At 42.1% G+C, this 22,170-nt stretch overlaps 1 protein-coding gene and 1 pseudogene across 1 annotated transcript; one reads left to right on the plus strand and one right to left on the minus strand.

Moving 5' to 3' along the window:
• Nucleotides 1-913: 913 nt before the first annotated feature.
• On the minus strand, nucleotides 914-12,620 carry LOC128588742 (tripartite motif-containing protein 43-like). Its single transcript, XM_053595572.1, has 8 exons — nucleotides 12,571-12,620; nucleotides 11,045-11,179; nucleotides 7,788-8,187; nucleotides 7,055-7,150; nucleotides 4,264-4,494; nucleotides 3,350-3,372; nucleotides 2,733-2,830; nucleotides 914-1,407 (listed from the first exon to the last, which is right to left on the minus strand). Exons 3-8 carry the CDS (start codon nucleotides 7,893-7,895, stop codon nucleotides 914-916), a joined length of 1,050 nt encoding a protein of 349 aa, XP_053451547.1. The 5' UTR covers nucleotides 7,896-8,187; nucleotides 11,045-11,179; nucleotides 12,571-12,620.
• Nucleotides 11,237-14,234, plus strand: LOC128588906 (forkhead box protein K2-like; annotated as a pseudogene).
• The last annotated feature ends 7,936 nt before the right edge of the window (nucleotides 14,235-22,170 follow it).

Raw genomic sequence — 22,170 nt, forward strand, 5'->3', positions numbered from 1 at the left:
ACAAACATTTATTCAATCCAGGTTTTCCTTAGCATTTTCTAACTGACTGGTTACACTGTATTTTAGCACTGCATGTGCTTTATAGCAATTTTTAATTTACTTTTGGTTTTGATCAATATTCTTGATCAGTATCTACAAAGTTTGGGATGCACGTTTTGTTTGAAATAAGCTTTTTCTTGTAATGATGTAATTCCCTGAGGAATTGTACTCTATGTGCCCACTAGCAGAGATGATGGAACAACACACTGTGAACTCACACTGTTGGAGGCAGCTTGCTTATACCTTTATTCACCTACACCTATTCACTCATCAAATATTTGTAAGTACTCACTATGTCCTGCACAGTATGTTACCTGCTGAGAATGGGGTCTGAATAGGAGATACAACCTCTATGTCTTCTAATTTACTCTATTGAAAAACAACCAGCTCGTCTGTGTTTATATACAGAAAGACTGTCCTCCCTCTGAGGGTCAGTCGAAGTTTCACCGTGAAATAATTTTATCTCCTAAGGTGGACTGATGTATAGAATTTATTAGACTGACAGGAGTTAATATCAGGCCGATAAGAGCAGTGTGGCCAACCAGGTCTGTCCAGAATGTAGAAACTGTGTTCATTAAGGTGGAATCATACACCCAAAGATTTTCAGAACCGCAGGGAGCTCACAAAGCACGTGAACAAACTGAGTGCAGTGCACGTTTAGGTAGCAGACCACAAGAGATGATTTCAATGTAAAGAAAATGGGACAACAGAATTTTGGGTTTTATACTGTTTTACTGAATAACAATAAAATGAGATTCCATGGCAGTACAAAACCTTCAAGACAATAAAGTAGGGTTGATTTTCTTCAGCTGAGATGGGCTCCCCAGCACATGGAGGTCCCAGACCTGCAGTCAGGTTCCTGCCTCATCCCTGCTCATTTGTGTCCAGTGATAACGAAAGGCCTGACAGGGAAACACAAGGAGCCAGCGCAGCACTTCCATATGAGGGAACTCTTGGCAACGTTCACAAAACTCACACTCTCACTCTGCAAATCAAGATATACACCAACCCGGCCCACAGGTTTCTCTACAAACTGAGGAATCGCTGGGGAGGTTGTCCAGAGAGTGTACTGATTATCGTGCCTCACACATGCAAGAAGAAACATGTCCCCAGATACAAGCATTGTGCCAAGTCTGCGTATCGGGTAATCTCTAGAGACCCCTAGAGCCCAGTCCCGAGAGTCGTCCATATCCAGCTCCCAGTAATACTTCCCAGCAGTGAAGACCTGGTCTCCCCAAGCAGCAAAATAGTTAGATTTCTCAGGATTCAAAGACTGATCTTGACTGTGAGATCTAAATGTGAAGTCTCTCAAATAGTCAAACAGCCTGATGTGCTGATTGCTTACTTCATTGTGGAAAGAAATCTCCACTGTGAAAAGAAGACAATAGTTCAGTCAACATCTATTTTACAAATAAATTATCTCTGAGATATGAATGTCTACCTGGATGGTCAGTGGAATAAATAGGCCAAGACAACCAAGAAGGCAGTTCTGGCAGAACTGTATCAATTCACAAGCTACCCATAAAAATGAAGCAGAAAGAAGGATCTGATCACAGTGGGGAGATTCCTTCCACTTCAGAGACTGTAGAGGAGGGGGCCATGCCTACCGCTCCCTGGTTACATTTCATGGCACATGGAATTCTGGAGCTATAATTCCATAGCAATAAACTTCCCTACATTTCCCTTCCTGCTTCCCGCTTTTTCAGAAGGATCTGAGACCTAGAGAAATGGTGATCACGCTGCCAATGTTACTGTAGGCTAGCTCCTGAGCACTTAAGCTAAATATGCCTGTGAGAACGTGACTTCCTGCTAGGAATTCTGTGCCTTTCACTCCTAGTTTCATGTTACACCTAATCTGCCACTCTGCCTCAGGTTTAGCACACCTGCCTTAGCCTTAGATGTGCCGCTGTGCTCTAGGTCCTGCCTCCTTAATCACTGACTTTCTTTCTATTTATAAAATGAGGTCTGCATTTACTTAATTTATTCATGCATTTTTATGATAATTTCAATTGAAATTCCCATTATATGAAGTCCAGTGTTTCAAAATTTTACAGGAAATATATTTTATTTATTTTTTTATTATTATTATTTTTTTTTTGTAGAGACAGAGTCTCACTTTATGGCCCTTGAGTGCCGTGGCCTCACACAGCTCACAGCAACCTCCAACTCCTGGGCTTAAGCGATTCTCTTGCCTCAGCCTCCCGAGTAGCTGGGACTACAGGCACCTGCCACAACGCCCGGCTATTTTTTTGGTTTGCAGTTTGGCCGGGGCCGGGTTCGAACCCGCCACCCTCCGTATATGGGGCCGGCGCCTTACCGACTGAGCCACAGGCGCCACCCAGGAAATATATTTTAAAATGAAACGTCAGCATCACTAATTGCATTTAATAAGAGCTCAGAGGTACTGAACACATTCACAGTTATGCATGATTCCATGCATTGACAAGCTCCCTAAGAATGATTCCAATTCTAATGGAGACCTTTTGCTTGATATTTTTTTCTCATTCTAGTTTTGCACCAGCTTCCTTTTACTGTAGTGCAATAAACACATGTCTATCCTGTTCACGGCATTACTTTCTCTCCTAAAGGAAAGACCAATGAAGAAGGAAACGCTGGCTATAGGAAACATGATCAGAGTGGACTTGATCATGTGGACTTGGGTATTCCCAGTCACACCGCAGGCTGACACTCACCCCAGTAGCGGCTGTATCTGTCCATCAGTCCAGTCATGGCTCTGACGCTGAGCTCTGGATGCACAGGCCGGGGCATGTGCAGCTGCACAGACTCCCTCCTGGAAGAAGAAGGATTCAGATGATACTTTGGCTCCCAACACTTCATCCTGATGCTTAAGAGAGACATAACTACACAACAGAAAAGACTTTCTCAAAGACTACTTCCCAATTATGCTTACCTCCACAAACTCCTTACAGGATTCTGCTATTCATGGGGTACCTTTCTTACTTTTCTCTTTGCTTAAATACTTTTACCTCATGACTCTCAGAGACACTTGATTTTAACTACAATCCTGGGGAAATCTAGTCCACACCCCTGGAGATTTCTCTGAGTTTGATGCCTTCTGGCCACTTGTGAATTCAGCCCTTCAACATACCCCTCTGAGCCACCAGGCAGAGATCAAGACTAACTTGTGGTAAAGGGAGTACAGGACATGGTATTCAGAACAGCACACGAATGCTTGGTCACATGAACAATGTAATAGCTATAATCTAATATGGAATGGCTTCAATTGCTAGAAACAGCTTGATCTCTGTCCTAACCAGGTACCCCAGTTCACATTGAAGGTACAACTTACCTCATCAGTAGGGCTCCCAAATCCTGTAAAGAGGGAAAAAAAGAAAAGTTAGGTTCCTCAGACATTGGATGTTGTGCCTATCCAGGCTTAGGGTTTGGGAAAGTAAAGAAAATTAGTCATCACAAACATTCCCTAAACCTTCTTATCAACCACGTCTCTTTTTCCTCTTAAAGGATGAGCCCAGTACAACCTGGTAACAGACTGAACTCTTGATGAATTCATAACCCTGAGGGTGACATGAAGAGAGAGAAGCTAATGGATAGGAACCACAGTCACCAGCCTCCTGCCACCATCCAATGTCTGCCAGGGGTTCTTGCTAGGGGTTATCCCCCAAGGCCAATGAATTAGGACAATTCAAATCTAGGACATCCACAGAGAACAAGGAAATCAGTGGGAGCTTGTGCCAGATATTTCTGTATTTTCCCTTACAGACAAAAATGGAGGGTGGAGCCTGTGGCTCAGTGAGTAAGGCGCCAGCCCCATATACCGAGGGTGGCGGGTTCAAACCCGACCCTGGCCGAACTACAACAACAAAAAAAATAGCCGAGTGTTATGGCAGGCGCCTGTGGTCCCAGCTACTCGGGAGGCTGAGGCAAGAGAATCGTGTAAGCCCAGGAACTGGAGGTTGCTGAGAGGTGTGACGCCCTGGCACTCTCCAAAGGCAACGTAGGGAGACTGTCTAAACAAAAATAAACAAAAAATGACTCCCAACAAAGATGTGGAAATAAGGAGAAATATTTTGGGGAGCAAAGTAATAATGGAGATTAACGTAGTAGCAGGGTGCCGCCTGTGGCTCAAGGAGTAGGGCGCTGGCCCCGTATACCAGAGGTGGTGGGTTCAAACCTGTCCCGGGCCAAAAACTGCAACAACAACAACAAAAAGATGTAGCCAGTGAGCGGAGGGCAAGTCCTGACCTGCAGCAGCTCCTCATCTGGTTTGTGGCACATGCCCATCAGTTCCTCGTGCATTTCCTTTAGTTGTTTCTGCTTTTGATTTATTTGGGCCACACTTCTCTTGAGTTGCTGAAGGATATTCCAGCTCTCCCTTTCCAGTTCCTCCAAATGTTGTTCTTCTTCCTTATAGAGAACTGGGTGAAGCTCTGCATATTCGGTCCTGGTCATTTTTCTCACTAGAAGCACATATTCCTGTAAGGAGATAGAAATGGGTTACCCATGTCACATTCCAGGCCACCTTAACTTGCACGCACACCTCGCCTGTTTCTCTTTGGCTCTTGCTCTTCACCCATTAGCAGTGCACAGCTTAAATTCATATTGTCCAGCTGTCACAATCCACAATTCATCTCTTTATTTTTTTCTTCCTTCCTTTTTTTTTTTCCTTTGTTAATCGTGACCAGTTTATTAGCGCACAGCCTAAATAAATCATTTTTAAATCCACCATGTGCTCCTTGGTCACCAGCACTCAGGAAGCATTATTTCTCATAGTAACCTTAGTTATGCTTTCTTTAAAGATGGAGGCTATTTGGAGCACATTGATTTTCATTGTTATGTGACCTTTTGATAGGAGTCATCTTTACTCACCTCTGATATTGATAAAGATATGGGCGTTATTTTTTTTTCTCTCCTATCTATAAAGGTGTTTTTATTTCTGCTCTTATTACATCAATTACCATTCAAGATTTTTATGTCCTCTATCATATCAAATATTATTCAAGGCTTTTATTCATTTCACTATAAAGATATGTCAGTATTATTTACACTGTCCTGTTTTTTGCTATCTAAGGAACAATTGGTGAAGTAATATATTTTAAAAATTTAGAATGTTTTTCTCTTCAATACACAAGATAAGTGCCCTGATTACACAACGTGTGCCTAGATGTAGCATTGTCTTATGATTCAAACCACCACCCTCGACAAAGTATTTCTTTAGATTTTCTTAGTGGAGTTTACATTTAGTACTAAACATTCTTGGATAAAATTGATACTAATCATATTTACAATCATACTAAATAGCCTGTCATAGGCTTGAGGCAGATCACATATTTTTCAAGTAAACATTACGAATAAAAGTATAGCATCCAGTAATTTGAGAACTGAATTACATCAATATTCACTTTTGAATAAATTAAAATACTTTCAATAGAAAGCATCCATATTAACAATTATACCTTTTAACATAAATGTCTAGTTAATTATTCAGTGTAAAATTCTGGGAAAAAGATACCAAAATTTTATTGGATACGCAATCTTTTTCCAATTATTTATTCCTTGGTAGTTGATTAAGCAATGATAATTAGATAAACATTTTACCATACTGATCCTTGTTGTAGATTTTGGCATGTAAAGGTAATATTGGTTGGAGGAAATATAACAAAGTTTTAATGAATGATTCATAATATTGATGTCATTCGTAGCTATGCTCTTTGATTTTATATCTCTGGCCATCAGAAACACTGAGGCTGGGTGTGGTGGCTTACACCTGAAATCCCAGCACTCTGAGTGGGTGGATTTCTGGAGGTCTCCAGTTCAAGACCTGCCTGAGGCAGAGCAAGACCTCATCTCTAAAAATAGGCAGGCACTGGAGAGTCACCTTCCCCAGTTACTTTCTTTAATACATATCCTCTCAAATCTGAAATCTGACATTCAAACAGTTGAAATTTAAGGTGTCTTATTAAAACTTTATAAGCTATTGTGATCTGTTTAACTCATTAGTCTCCCCACTCTGCAACCTGATTGTTTAAATTAGAAGAAACATTGTATATTACATATAGGATTAGAAGCCATCAGACAAGAACAACATATCTAAAATTTCTGAACCTAACCCCTTAAAAAGATTTCTATTCTCCTAATTTCCATGGTGCTCCTAAATATGACCTTGGGCCTCAAGTGGCCAGCCATTTTAAAAACAGGAATTCTAATTTCATTGCGTCTCCTCCCAATAATCACGTATTTGTTTTCTAAGTCCACTGAGTATTTTTGCTTTTGTTCTGTCCTTCTTTGTCAATCTCTCCACATGTTCTATGTTCTCCTACCAGTATCACTGTCTAGCTTCTGTGCAAACCGTTTTAACCATGGCAGGCACACTTCTAAAATTGCTGTTCATGCTTTTCCATCCCCAGTGAAAGGCTTACAATACGCAATTACATACTCTGTATTTTCTAGAATTCATCTCGCACATAAATCTTTGCCTGAGGCACCCAGGGAATTTTTATCACCTATTTTCCTCTCTGAAATCGGATTGATTTTCAATCAATATTGGGGAATTTGGGAAAGCTCGGTGGTTACTGAATTTCCTCAAACCCTGTGTGTGTGCCTTCTCCACCTCTCTTTGGGTAATTTTTGTGGTTGTTCTTACCTTAGGGTCTAGAAATCCTCAGAAAAATGTGACCCTCCATTGAAAAGCCCAACAGCAGGGTGTCCCAAAGGTCATCATATAAGCAAAATTCATATATTCATATTATATTTTATATTTTTATATTTTATATGACTTAATTTATACATATATGTATCTACAGATAGAGAAATGTATTATAAAATTTTGTAACAAATGTTTTGCATATGAATCTACATTTGGCTAAAATTTCTCATCTTCCCTATGTATGTGTCTTTAAGACAACCTGCATTTTTCCCATAAACCTATCAATTCATTGAATGTAAGAACTCATGGTTTCAGGTCAGGCGTTTAATGGCTAATGTTGTAGCATGTCTGTCCCAAGCCAAATCTGATGGAAACATTTCCTGTACTTACCATCCAATGGTTAATCATTGTTTGTCCCTCTCTCAGGTTCCTCTGATTTTCCTGGATCTTGTCCCATAAAGATCTCATTTGCTTTTCGAGTTTAGCCTGCCAGAAAGATACAAATGTGAGCAGTAGAAAAACAAACAGTATAGAATTCTGACCCCGACTGATGCAGAGAGTCAAGGGATGTTCAATAAAAGTATGTTGGGAAGAGCGGCAGGATTATTTTGTACTTTTACTCTGCATAACTTTCTATATTAGAAGATTTCAGACTGTAGCCCACATGTAATGTAACCACTATCAAGGCAAAACAAATAAATATTTGATATATTTGGGGAAGTTTCAGGTAAGCATCCTGCCTCATGATGTCCATCTACAACTGCTTCTCAAATGCCCATTCCAATGTACTTAAAGCTAACATGTTTGTCAAGTTTTGGTAAATGTGTTTCCAATACAAAATTTTCTTTACGTAGTTTTCATAGTCAATGATCTCTGAACATGAGAGCTTTCTGTTGATGTTTGCATAATCCTCTTAATGAAAACAATAATCAGTTCACATTATCATCCTATTGGAATGCTAACCTCATGGAGGCGGCTATATGTATAGCTGTTAGGCATATACCAGTACATGTTAGGCATGGTAAAGAACGGAAAACTCTTCCTCATGATCTTCATCTTCCTTCTACCCTCTTTACTTCTACCACCATCCAGCTCTCAACGTGATCTCAGAAGCATCCCTTACCCGCTGGTCCGCAGCTGCCCCTTCAATGGGACAGTGTCTGTGAGCTCCGTGCTCCTGGGAGTTAGAGCAGAGCGAACACAGCAGGCTCCTGTCCACTTCACAGAACATCTTCTTCTTCTCCTGTGGGTTCCACACATTTGTTCCTCAGAGCTCAGGAACTGCCAGAGACTGGCTTTTCTGGCAACGGACACCTGATTCTTCAGAACAATATTGGTTTTGAACTTTCTCTGCCATGATGGTTCTCTGCACTCTGGGCAGTGGGCAGGATTTGGGGCTCCTTCCCAGGAGAGAGAAAGGCAGGGCCTGCAAAAGCTGTGTCCACAGCCTATTGTGACTGGGTCTATAAGGTAGTGCAGGCAGATGGCACAGGTGATTTCCCTCTGGAAGGCTTGCAGTATATCTAGGTCCATGTTACTAAAAAAGAAAATTAAAATTTATTCTTCTGCCCTAAAGAAGCAAAAGTCTAACCAAAAATACACTCACATGTTGACTGAATAATAAACTCCTGTCTAGAGCAGAATAGGCTTTCCTTTGCATGACACAAATGGGAAACTGAGGCACAAACACATTTCTCAAGCTTTGTAGATAACTGGTTGGGTACTTATCTAACATGTATCTACCTTACCAAACCGTTTCTTCTCTAGAAATGTACCAGTTTTCAGCTGGGCGCTTATAACATAGTGATTAGGTCACCAGCCACATGCACCAGGGCTGGTGAATCGAATCCAGCCTGGGTCTGTTAAAATTGAATCTGGCCCATGCTGGTAAAAGAAAAAAAAAAAAATAGCTGGGCATTGTAGCGGCACGTGTAGCCCCAGCAACTCAGGAGGCTGAGGCAAGAGAATCACTTCAGCCCAAGAGTTGGAGGTTGCTGTAAGCTATGATGCCCATAGTTTTATCACCTATTTTCCTCTCTGACATAAGATTGATTTTGAATCAACATTGAGAAATTTGGCAAAGCCCAGTGGTTACTGAATTTCCAAAGTGAGACTCTGTCTCAATTTAAAAAAAAAAAAGAAAGAAAAAAGAAAAGAAATGTGCATGTTTTGTGCTGTATTACTTTCCTTTAAGTTGCTCAAACTACAGGAGCTTAACCCAATCTGTACCTCCAGGAGTTTGGTCTGTTGGGATCTGAAAATCAGTCAATTTCATTGCCAGTCATTGACTTGACAATGGAAGTAGGGGCTGAGATTTGATCTCAATTAATTGTTAGAATCCCCCTACCATGACACGTCTCCAACATCACTCTAAAGGAAGTGTTAAGGTTTCAGATCTAAATTAAAATCAGCTAACCAAGCACCTGTTGTTCTCTAAACAACAATTTAATTCAATCAACAATTATTTTCTGGTACATTTCCTCTTCCAAGCCCTATGTCTCAATCAACTCAAAGATATGCTGCTGACTACAAAGTCCTTATCAATAGATAAGAAATGTTTCACAAAAAGAAAAAAATATATAAAATGCAGTAATGTAGAGAATGCCACTGTGTCTTGTGTGTCTCACTCATGAGTTAGAAAATACCTTCCAGCTAACCAATTGATAAAAATGAATAAGAAAAATGTATATACAACACGTTTATAAAACAAATTTTCTCCATTGATGTCTTTTGTTGTCTCTAACAGATTCCCTCCCAAAATCAACTTTTGAATACAGGAGACAAACTTAACTTTGTAAAATTGGATCATATTTCGACCAGTCTTTTTTTATATAAATACCCTAAGTTGTTGAATCTGTTCTATCTTTATTATCTATATCTTGCATACAAATTGAATTTCTAGAGCCTGCTTGATGGAGAAAAACCAAAGTGATAATGGTGGGCAACTAAGAATAACAAGAGAAACATAAATACAGGATTGGGAGGAGTGGTGCAGCCATGCTCATCACCAGCCTCAAGCAAAGAAATCAGCTTTAGTATATAGGGAAAGTTAAAGTTGTTTGTGCAGAGACAGTGTAACCAAGAAAAATATCTTCAACTTTATGGGCTTCTGTAGGTGCTAAGGAAAAGGTTACAAAGAAGGTAATGAAAATCAGTCTAGTCCATTACAATTGTTTCATCACAAGACTTCCGTAGAGTGAAGTAAAAGGTAGAAGCTTCCTGGGAGAGGATGAAAAACAAGGTGAAGAAAAACATGTTGTTCTTGAAGGAAGAGGGCAGCTGGGGGTCATTCTTAGAATGTTTCCAAGTCGTGGGGGCCCCCACCACCTCATGACTGTTCTCCACCACAGACCAGTAAATACACCATTGAAATGAGATCTTCCAGGTCTTTGAAAAACACCAGGCATACTTTCACATTGAGAAGAAATAATAAATATCATGTAATAAAATTCATTGTACAATAAAACTGGGGTTCTCTTTTCTATAGTAGATAAATACAGATAGCATTCTCATTACTGAGGTTCCTTCATGATCACTAATATCATCTTTTTCAGTGCCTAAACATTTACTCATTTTTAGTATTTAAGTTTATAAATGGAAGCTTCTAAAGTGACAATATTGCCACCGTCAAGAGCAATATTTTCCTAAGAAAGCTATCAGTTATTTGAATATCTCTTCTATGTGTACATGAAGCACTACTTATAAAGTAGTATGTAATGTATGTATGCATGTATAACATATTTATAGAATAAAATGTTCCTGGCTGGTCTCCGCAAACATAGTTCAGAGTTTAGGGTACTGGCCACATACACCTGGGCAAGTGGGTTTAAACATGGCCCGAGCCTACTAAAACAAAAATGACAAAAGCAGCAGGAAAAAAAAAAAAAAAGAAAAGAAAAAAAAAGGCAGGTGCCTGTAGTCCCAGCTACTTGGGAGGCTGAAGCAAGAGAATGGCTTAAGGCCAAGAGTTTGAGGTTGCTGTGAGCTGCAACACCACAGAAGTCTACCAAGGGCGACATAGTGAGGGTCTATCTCAAAAAAAAAAAAGAAAGAAAAAAGAAAAAAATATTCCTAGCCAATTTGTAGAATCTACAAAAAGCACAAAATTATAAGTCATCTGGCAACCTACCTTTGAATATTACCAGGTAAACAATGAAGACATACATAAAATAATACAGAAAAATCATCATATGAATTAAAAATTAGTAAGATGACTTTATAAAATAGTTTATCTTTCAACTAAAGTATAGGAGTCATTTTTACTAACTGAGCACAATCACTCCATAAAAACAATTTCAATTGACTGATCTACAAATTAAAATTACACTATTTATTTCAGTGATAGAAAGTAGTAGGGACTCATGCAGATCGGGTACTCACCTAATGACTCTATCTGTGACCTCACCAGTGCTTGCTGGAGCAGTATGAAGTCAGGTTAGGATCAGGACCTCACAGGGTAGGGGTAGTAGCTTTCAGAAGTGTGCAAGTCCAAGTGAGCTCCCAACTCAACTCTGCCTGTTATGGAGAGAATGAGCTTGACTCCTTGACAGTCTCTCATTTATAGGACCTCTGAGGACCACACCCATTATGTCAAAGTGATTATCAAAGTGATTACTACTCATCAGATGGGTGGGTGTTAGTATGGGCGATTAGGTTTCCCGGAGACAAAAGGAAAGATTGATTTATCACCTTGGATATCTCCGGAAACAAATTTCTACCAACATCATCTTATCAAGAATCACATATTTTTGCAACAAATAAACTCCCTACTGGTGATTTAGTATCTAAAAAATGATTTCTGGATTGGTAGCTTTAATTATTAACTTATAACAAAAAACGGTAAAAAAAAAAATTTCAACAGTTAGTAATTTTGTCAAATGTCTAAGAAACATTGGCGATGATGTGCCTGAGGGTGACTTCACATGTATTTGTTACTGTAGGAAGTGTTTTATTTTTTATATTGATTTATTTTTGTATTGTAATGTAAAAATGTAATGTGAGAACAATTTTGGCCCTTACTTCAGAACACAGATTTCTCCTGCTCCTGAAACTCCAGATAATGTTGCCTAAGGGTTTCTCCCCAGAGCATAATACAGAATTCTTTGCCAGGCGCCCCCCAACCCCATGTCAGAGGGAATGCCAGGAAATTGCTGGGAAGCCAGAAGCAGGGTGCCTCTGGGTCTGAGCAGGGGAGAGAACTTATTTGGAGGTTAATCAGAATTTATTTCTACCCCAGAATATAATTATGATGGGAGCCTTTTCCCCAACTCATTTAGTTCACTGCTTATGGGGCGGGAAGAGATGACACATTGGAGCCTTAAGGAAAACCCTTCTCCTGACAATTCCCTCCAAACATCTTCCATATTGTCTGAGAGAGCCAAACTGGATTCTGAAGCAGCATCTCAGATCTGTGCACAAGAGTTTTTAGGCAACTGCCTTGGCTTCACAGAGAAAATTGGGACAGTGGGATGATACACCAAGGCTCTGAGGACCTAGAGGAAGGAAGGCCTGGCTCTGCCTCGCTGACCAGAGGCCTCGCTGGGGAGCTCAGCCGGGCGCCTGGGCCTCCACCTCCCACCCGCACCTGTGCCAAGCAGCGGCGGGCCCTCACAAAGGCCGATGGCTGCGGCAGCGGTGGCGCTCTGGGACGTGGGTCCCCCACTGGCGGGCAGCGCGGCCAGGGCAGCGGGTCCCCACAGGCGGCTGGGCCGCGGCACGACTGGAGGGCCACGAGTTCGAGTATCTGATGAAGGAGCGCTCCGTGACCCTCCGGTGCAACTCGTGGCAGGGCTCGGTGGACGTGAGTATGGGGCGCTGGAGCTTCATCTCCCCGTGCCACCTCGAGATCTTCACGCCCAGAGTTGCTGCCCGCACAGCCCAGGCTGGACACTGGCGGCTACTTCTACCTGCACTGCCTCTGCAAGAACAGCCTGTGCGTGGACTGCTGTTCCAGAGGCACAGGGCGCCTGGTGGCAGCTGCCTCCCATATGCAACATCAAGATCACATTCACCAACCTGTGCAGCAACAAGAAGGAGAAGCAGGAAGTGCCGAGTCCCCAGTGAAGGCCGGTCAGCCGCCCATCTTGTCCCTGACCATCAACATTCCAGACACCGTGGCCCCTCCCCTCCCCCACGGGGGCCGTCGTTGCTGCCAACTCCTGCCCATCCAGCCCACGGAGCAGGTTGTTCAGGGTACAAAGTGGGCCGAGTGATGCCACCTGACCTCAATTTAATGGCCGAAAACTCGCAGCCAGAACATGAGAAGGCAGCTTCCGGAGGAGAAAGCCCAAAGGGTGGCTCAAAGCCACCTTATTCCTGTGCACAGTTGATAGTACAAGCAATTAGGATGTCTCCTGATAAACAACTTACCCTAAATGGAATTACACGCACATCACAAAAATTTACCCCCAGTACAGGACTGCGGACAAGGGCTGCCAGAATTCAATTCGCTACAATCTCTCTCTGAATCGTTACTTCATCAAAGTAGTACGTTCCCAGGAAGAACCAGGCAAAAGCTCGTTCTGGAGGATAGATCCTGCCTCTGAAAGCAAATAAATAGAGCAGGCTTTTAGGAAAAGACGGCCTAGGGGAGTGCCTTGCTTTAGAACCACCGCTCTCTTCTAGGAGCGCCCGGCTTTTCCCAGTTACACTGGGGCCCCTGTGCTCACTCCAGCAGCACCCAGACCCCCACAGCCTGTCCAGGGAAGGTTCGCCCACACCCTGGAGCCTGAGCCTGGCGCCTGACAGCCCAAACTCGCTGACTTCCAGGAAGCTCAGTGTGCCCAGAGCCACCAGGGTCACATCTGCCCAGCCAGCCAGTCGTCATTGCTGTTCAGCGACAGCTGCCACAGACCATTTAAGGCCGTCCCTTACACGGTTGCAGCCCCAGTGACCACTCCGACCTCCCAGCCGCCCGTTGTGCGGACAGTTCACGTGGTCCACCAGTTACCAGCAGTGTTGGTCACCAGTGTGGCTGGACTGGCCCCAGCAAACACTTACACTGTTGCAGGACAAGCTGTGGTCACTCAGGTGGCTGTGCTGCCCCCCACAACATCGGAGCCGGGGGGAGAACGGTCATGACAGGGACGTGAAAGTAGAAACTATTCCCGCAACTAGCCATGCCACACTAGGCGCTGCCAGCCAGATCATTCAGCCCTCACAGACCACCAGTGTCCAGCCAGATCATTCAGCCCTCACAGACCACCCATGTCCAGCCAGATCATTCAGCCCTCACAGACCACCCATGTCCAGACAGTCAACAAAGTACAACAGGAGCCTCTAGGTCAACACCAGCAACCAATAAAATCTGTAACACAAAATGGTACTCACGTGGTACCAATCCTCAGTGCAGTCACAGTCAGGTGGACCATGGGGCAGCGAGCCTTCCACATGCTGGCAGCCCATTGTCAGCATCAGCTTCCCCGCCCCATCCACAAAGCACCAGAATGGTGACCAGCGGGAGCAGCCAGAGCAGCAGCGGCTGAAAATGGAGGACAGCGAGAGTATGGTCATGGCCCTGAGCATGGCCACGCCACCGGCAGCTGCGAGGGAGAAGGGCATCCAAAACTAGCATCTGGGAGAGTTTTCTGACTTCAAAGATACCAAGTTTGTGGTGCCAAAAGGTGACATTGCCTCTCACCTACGCTCAGAGCGCATCCCCTAGCCTAGCCCAGCCCATGGAATGATTTACTTTTGTCTGTCTTGTTAAAGTTCAGAGGGAGCTACTCTGAGACAGCTGCAGATGTCCCCTGGTAGAGTGGTTGCCTGAAGTATTTCAGCACCTCGTTCTCTGTGGGTGGGACAAACCAGCGTTGCCACAGCCACACGTGCAGGCCCAGGTGCGTGAGGCACATGTGAGCGCCCAGGGATGAGCCTGTTGTACAAAAGAGCTGCCGGGACTCGTGAGCTGCACTTAACTGTTCTCTTTCTTGGTATTTTTTTATTGTTTGTTTCTTTGTGTTAACTTTGTCCCTGGCAAAATATTTTCACTCTAAGTAAAACCAGTCTCCTAAAAAAAGAAAATAATAATGATAGCAAGGAAAGAAAATGAAGTTGAGGAAGCCCCAGTCTTCTAGGATGTCTCATTTTGAGCATGGGCAACATGGATGATTTCACCTTGAGGTCTTTCCTGGTCTCCTCTGAGATCTGGGTTTTCTTCTGGATGAGGCCATCCAGGGTTGTGACAAGAGGTTTGATTCTAGGGGCCTAAAGCAGGGACTTGGGATGGAGAACCCTGAAGGGAAGGGGACCCTGCTGAGCAGATTCCTGGATGCTTGGGGCACAGTGGAGGTAGAGTAGGGATAATTTTGCAGAACCTGAAAGTTCCAGAACCCCCCCCCAACCCTATCACCAGTGGATGGATCCCGTGATAGTGGAAGCCTGGGGAAACACGGGAGAATGTGTGATAAAGAGCAGCCCCCTAAAAGACCCAGGTTTGTCTCAGCCTGTTTTAGCCTTAGTCCCCAGCATGTTCCCCCGTTTAATCTGAAAGGCAAGTTTCAGAATAAAACTGAATTTCTCCCAGTTCCTCCAACCCCCTAGCAACAGCTAAACAATGGTGGAAAAATTATCTACACGTGGGCGGCGCCTGTGGCTCAGTCTGTAAGGCGCCGGCCCCATATACCGAGGGTGGCGGGTTCAAACCCGGCCCCGGCCAAACTGCAACCAAAAAATAGCCGGGCGTTGTGGCGGGCGCCTGTAGTCCCAGCTACTCGGGAGGCTGAGGCAAGAGAATCGCTTAAGCCCAGGAGTTGGAGGTTGCTGTGAGCTGTGTGAGGCCACGGCACTCTACTGAGGGCCATAAAGTGAGACTCTGTTTCTACAAAAAAAAAAAAAAGAAAGAAAAATCACCTACACGAAGTTCCCAAGCTACTGTATCTCCCACGCTGTCTCCGTGCCAACCATCACGATGTAGGCCATGCAGTCACCAGGCTATAGCCCCCTGACTGTAACTCTGCCTCTCTGCCACGTTCTGCTTTTGTTTCTGCTTGCTTCTATGGCGCAAATGGTATAAAAGTCCACCTGCCCCTCACTTCGGGCCCTTTGCTATCCCAGCAACAGCCCCCTGCACAGGTGTAATAAATCACCATCTGATTTATACCTGAAGTGGGGTCCAAGTCTTTCTAACAGGTGGCTGTGGGTCCTACACTGCTTACAACAAAGGGAAGTGAAATACTATTGTAGTTTTTACTGTTCACTGGACTGAGCATCCTCTTAGTTTCAGAAACAAGGACTGCAGGTGCTCTGGGGCCTACAGAGCAGAGCACTTTTCTCTGGTTCCTCCAACACCACCCAGCGTCACCCAACTGACAGAGACGTCTGTGAGGAGTTCTGGTTCCTAGAGTCTCTCTAGGATTTCTAAATCCAAAACTGACTGTGTGAACCAGGAGCTGCTCTGATCGTTCTCCTGGTTTGTTTTTCCAGAGCAGACAGCACAACATTGGCTCCATACATAGGTCTGACCATTCTAAATTCCAATCCAGCCTTCTATGTTATGAAAGTATAAAATATTTCTCAGATCAGAAGGATAGAAGATGTGTATTGACAGTTTGATAGCTATAGTTACACATTTTGAACATTTGGGTATGTGTATGGTATGTGGTACCTCAAATGGTATGTGTGCCTCAATTTGTTTTCTTGCTCCAGTTTCACAAATATGAGAAGATATCTGTGAAAAAGTCTCACTGAGAGGTTCTTTTATCACCACCTCTTCCCAGCCTGGGGCTTGTTCCCAAGCCAGTTTCCTTGAAAATTGCTTTCTATGTCTTCTTTTACTACTTAGTTCATAAATCATTATAACAGAAAATCTACTATAGTGGAAAAGTGATAGAGCTCATTTTTTTTATTAATATTAAATCATAGCTGTGTAAATCAATGTGATCATGGGGCACCATACACTGGTTTTTTAGACCGTTTGACACATTTTCATCACACTGGTTAACATAGCCTTCCTGGCATTGTCTTAGTTATTGTGTTAAGACAATTATATTCTACATTTACTAAGTTTCACATGTACCCTTGTAAGATGCACTGCAGGTGTAATCCCACCAATCACCCTCCCTCTGCCCATCCTCCCTCCTCCCTCCCCTCCCTCTCCCTCTTTCCCATATTCTTAGGTTATAACTGGGTTATAGCTTTCATATGAAAGCCATACATTAGTTTCATAGTAGGGCTGAGTACATTGGATACTTTTTCTTCCTTTCTTGAGATACTTTACTAAGAACAAGGATAGACCTTATTTTTAATGAATTATTTCTATTGAAAACTCCAGTAAAAGTTAATAATTGAATCTGCATGTCTCCCTTTCCTGAAGCATTCCCCACCTAAGGATTCAGGTGATCATAAAGAGTTGATGATAGGTTTGGGATGTTTTGCTTAAAGAAAAAAATTGTCTTTAAAGGAACAAGAATTATTACCTGGTCTTAGATCTCCCATAGCACACTCATATAGGTAGGTTGAAACTTTTGAGAGACACAAAAATCACAACACATACAATCCATGCAGACAAAAACAGATGAAGCCCTCCCCGCAACACCAATGAACCTAGCAAGTTGAAACTGGCAGGGTGAATGTGAAAAGACACTGTTGACTGTGTTATGTAGACATGAAATAATGGACCATAACACAGTCTGTCTCAAAACTTCTATAGTGATCCATGTATAGTTTATGTTCAGAAGGTGATTAAGCTTCAGCCATCATGTTCTGAGAAATGATCTTGAATTTCAAAAGCATGACTATTCTCTCCTGAGACCCATGATTTTACAAAGACTCCCAAAGCCTTTTGTTCATTCCTTGGTTTACAATAATTTTAGGAGCATCTCTTCCTAAATGAGGTACAGAAATATATACTTGTTAATAAAGCAATATGTATTATTCAGAACTAATCAGAAGTATCCTCCAGGAGGATGGGTAGAATACACAGAAAAGATTTGCATCAGCAGTGGGGAATAATTATCTTCACATTGAATCTTTCTCCAGTTTAGGCTATTCTATCTTAAAAGGAAGATCTTAAAACATTCAACTATTTCTAAACTATTTAACAGTGATTCCAAATAGCACTGAAAAATATGACTAAGAATATAAAACTATGCAACACCCCCCACAAGGTTCACAATATCTGGAACACAATAAAAAGTATCAATAATGCAAGGGGGCAGAAAAAGAAGGCCAGTCAAAAGGAGGAAAACTGGTCATTCAAAACCAGAACTGACACAGGTATTAGAACTAGCAGATAAGGACATTAGAGCATTTAAACTAACCATACTTCATCTGTTCAGATAAAGTAAGTAGGGATATGGAAAGCATAAAAAACCAATTTAAATTACAGAGATAAAATCTACAACTTCTGAAAGGAAAAATGCATTGACTGGGATTGAGAGATTAGACACTCCAGAAGATTAGATCAGTAAATGTTAACACTACAAAACGAAACAGAACGAAGAATTTTGTTAATAATAATCCTATTCTTATACTCTTATTGTCTGTCTGCTCTGCTGTGATGTTAAATTTTATGTATTAATTTGGCTAGGTCACATGTTTTAGTCTGTTTAATGATGCCATAACAGAACACAAGAGTCTCAACAATTTATAAGGAAATTAATTGGCTCCCAATTCTAATGGCTGGAAAGTCCAGGATTGGGCAGCGGCATCTAGTGAGGCCACCAGGCTGCTTCTACTCACACAGGCAGTGAGCATGTCCTAAGAGATCACGTGGCCACAGAGGAAGCAAGAGAGGGAAACCTGGGGAACTAGCCTCTTCTTAACAACCCACTTTCTCTGGAGGGAGTCCATTCTCAAAAGAGCTACACCTCACTCACCCCTGATGGAGGTACTAATCTATTGATGTGGGTTTCACTCGAGGATCAGAGCACCCAGCACTAGCTTCACCTTCCAACTTTGCCTCCTATTTTGACATAGTGTTGCCAGGGATGAGCCATACCAGAGCTCCACGGCACCCAGGTTTTCATCGAAAGCCAGTCTAAATGTCCCTGTGCAGACAGTTTTTAAGATGTGATTAACATTTCAATAGACTTGAGCTAATCAGATTCTTTTCCATGAGGTGGTTGGGCTTTGTCCAATCAACTAAATGTTTTAGAGTGAAGACTACCCTACCTTGAGGAGGAATTATTTCTGCCTCCAGTCAGCCTTCACTCTGGAGACTGCAACATCAGCTCATCCCTGAGTCGACAGCCTACTAGTCTACCTTTCAGATTTTAGAATCGTCAGTCTCTAAAATCATGTAAGTCAATTCCTAATACTCCAGTTTGATAGATCAAAATATATATGTGTTTGGATGTAGATTTATGCCTATAGGGTCATGTCTTGCTCAATGATGAAACTACATTCTGAGAAAAGCATTCCTAGGTAATGGTATCATTGTGAGACTGCTACTGAGTATGCTAACACAAACCTACTGTAAAAGCCTGTTAGCTCCCAAAACTTCAGCACGTCCCCCCAACCCCCGTAGATTCCGAGAAAGGGCTTCAGAACGAGAAAGCACAAAGTCCCCAAGTTCCCGAAACCTCCCCTAGTTCCCAGTGAACAAACAATAGTGAAAACTTGCTCAAGCTGTGTTTCTCAAGCTATAGGTTCTCGTGAACAAACAATAGTAGAAACGTACTCAAGCTGTGTTTCTTAAGCTCTAACCCCGCCCTGAGCTAGCCACAATATTATGCTTCTGTGTAACTTGCTTGCCACGTGGCACAAAAAAAGGTATAAAAGTCAACCTGCCTTCCACTTCAGGGCCACCTGCCTTTGAGAGCAGTGGTCCCCTGCACAGGTGTAATAAAATCACCATCTGATTTTACCAAACTGGGGTCCGAGTCTATCTTTACAGGCTGTGACGGATACAACACTAGACGGGTTAGCCTATTATATACCTAGGCTATGTGGTATAGCCTATTGCTTCTAGGCTACAAATTTGTACAGTATGTTACTGTACTGAACACTCTAGGAAATCATAGCACAGAGGTAAGTATTTGTATATCTAGATATAAAAAAAATGCCATGAAATTACAGTAGACAAGATTTTAAAAATTGGCTGGACATAGAGTTTCATGCCTATAATCCCAGCATTTTGGGAGTCCAAGACAGGAGAATTGCTTTGAGTCCAAGAGTTTGAGAACAACCTGGGAAACATAGGGAGGACCTGTCTCTACAAAAACAAAAACAAACAAAAAATTATCTACACATGGTGGTGGGTATCTGTAGTGCCAGTTTCTTGGGAAGCTAACCAGGAAGATTATTTGAACTCAGGAGTTCAAGGTTACAATGATCTGTGATCATGCCACCGAACTCCTGCCTGTACAACAAATGAGAACTTGCCTTAAAAAAAAAAAAAAAAAAAGAATAAAAGAATTGCATCGCTATCCTGGGCAGCTCCAGTACAGTCTTTTGAGACCGTCCTTGTATATTTGGTCCGTTGTTAGCTGAAACACCATTATTCAGCACATAGATGGCCCCAAAGATTACAGTGGAACTGTATATACAGGTAAACTGTTTTTCCCACCTCTAGCGAACCTGACTAGTACACCCATTTCACAGTCAGAGCATTCAGGAAAAGTTAGCCAGTTTTTCCTGTTCGTTCATTCATTATTGATTTCCTTTGATTCACTAATGCACAAAATAGTTCCTGCAGACATAGAGTGCTACCTTCCCTGAGAAATTTAAACCATATAATTTCCCAGGTGTCTCTGGAAGGAAAATATCAATGTAATGAAAGTGACTTTCTCTTGAATTTTGCTTTCTTTTGACATGTTTTTCCAAATATCAATAGTACTATTTGGCAGACCACAACGTGGCCTGCCCCTCATCTCTGCATCATTCATAATAAACCTCTGAACTGTTTTTGGGGTATTTTTGTTTATTTTTTTGCAGTTTTGGGCTGGGGCTGGATTTGAACCCTCCACCTCTGGCATATGGGGCTGGAGCCCTACCCCTTTGAGACCCAGGCACCACCCTTTGAACTGTTATTTTTAAACCAGATTCTACTCAAGTACATTTGTGTCTTGAAAATTGTTGAAGATATCTGTTCCTGCATTATGTTTGCAAGAATGCTCAAAGTAAGTAACTCTTGGTAGCAAAGAACATCTTCCCTTTTGATCACAATGAAGGGTACGCCTATGCTGAGTTGGCAGTGTCCCTTAATTCATCCAAATAGTTGATTAACATATATATTTGCTTTTGCCTTATAGCTTTGATTTCTGCAATACAACCTTTCATGTCTCTCCCTCTAATTTAAGATACTTGTGGTCCTTATGAGTGTTATGATGCCGACAAATAATGTATTTCTTTGAAAGTTGCCATCATCACATAAACCAGTAACTGTGAACAGTTTGCAACATCCGTAGATTCATTAAGCTGGATACTAAATATTGGAAGTGGAGCAGATTTAATTTCCTGGATTACCTGATCAAGAACATCAGCAGACCTGTCGTCTATTCTTCTGCCGACAGTGTCGTTAGATAAGGAAGTTGCACTCGATTTCATAGCAAATTCTCCTCTGATCATAACTTGAACAATGCCTTTGGCTACTGGCAACAATAAATCCTCAGCAGTGGTGTGAGGTTTCATAGCTCTGGTGATTCTGAGTGCCACCCAATGTGAAGCTTTAATGGCTGCTATGTTTTGTTTGTGGTACTTGCCACCAGTGTCAAGCCTGGCTTGAATCCATCAGGTTTGCTTCTAAAATACTTGGTATCCTTGCTGGCAAAGCTAGGATGCTTGCTATCAAAATGGCATTTGAGTTTGTTCGGTTTCATAGATTCAGCTGATACAACTTCACAACAAATAACACATTGTGGTTTCTCAATTCCTGCTATAATTATTGAGGTAAAACCATATTGTAAAACATCCTCACTATATTTTCTTTTCTAAATGTTCTTCTCTACACAATCCATTGTCATGGGATGGTTTGCTAATGAAAATAATATATGACAATAGCTTTAATAATACAAAAGATGATACATGGCATAGTTCCATCAATACAGTTCATTAAAGTTTCCTATGATTTACATTCTCTGTGTTGTTGGGTTTTTTTTTTTTTTTGAACATACATGTTATTATCACAAAGGGGCAGTCTTCACATCAACCACAGTGGAATATAAAAAGACCGATCAGCATCTAGATTTAAGTTCCCATGGTACAGATAGATATTTTTTTTTCAGTAGTTGATGATTTTACAGTACATGATTTTACATTTACCCAATGATCATAATTCATGAAGTGTCATTTTACCTCCAATACTGCTGCTTGCTTTCTTTCTTTCTTTCTTTTTTTTTTTTTTAGAGACGGAGTCTTACTTTATTGCCCTCGGTAGAGTGCTATGGTGTCACAGCTCACAGCAATCTCCAACTCCTGGGCTTAGGCGATTCTCTTGCCTCAGCCTCCCAAGTAGCTGGGACTACAGGCGCCTGCAACAATGCCTGGCTATTTTTTTGTTGCATTAAGTATTTGATAGAGTTTCTAAGTGAATTAGCTTGCATCTGGGCTCTGTATATGGAAAAGTT

Source organism: Nycticebus coucang, chromosome 6, assembly GCF_027406575.1.
Source record: "Nycticebus coucang isolate mNycCou1 chromosome 6, mNycCou1.pri, whole genome shotgun sequence".
Taxonomy (NCBI): Eukaryota; Metazoa; Chordata; class Mammalia; order Primates; family Lorisidae; genus Nycticebus; species Nycticebus coucang.

Bases quoted from the DNA above. Each gene is read 5' to 3' on its own strand.
- LOC128588742 (XM_053595572.1), bottom strand. From the start codon at position 7,895: ATGTTCTGTGAAGTGGACAGGAGCCTGCTGTGTTCGCTCTGCTCTAAC. The intron at 3,373-4,263 runs GTCAGGACTTGC...CCCTCTTTACAG, and splicing joins CAGATGAGGAGCTGCTGCAG to GATTTGGGAGCCCTACTGAT. The intron at 2,831-3,349 runs GTAAGTTGTACC...TTCTTCTTCCAG, and splicing joins TTGGGAGCCCTACTGATGAG to GAGGGAGTCTGTGCAGCTGC.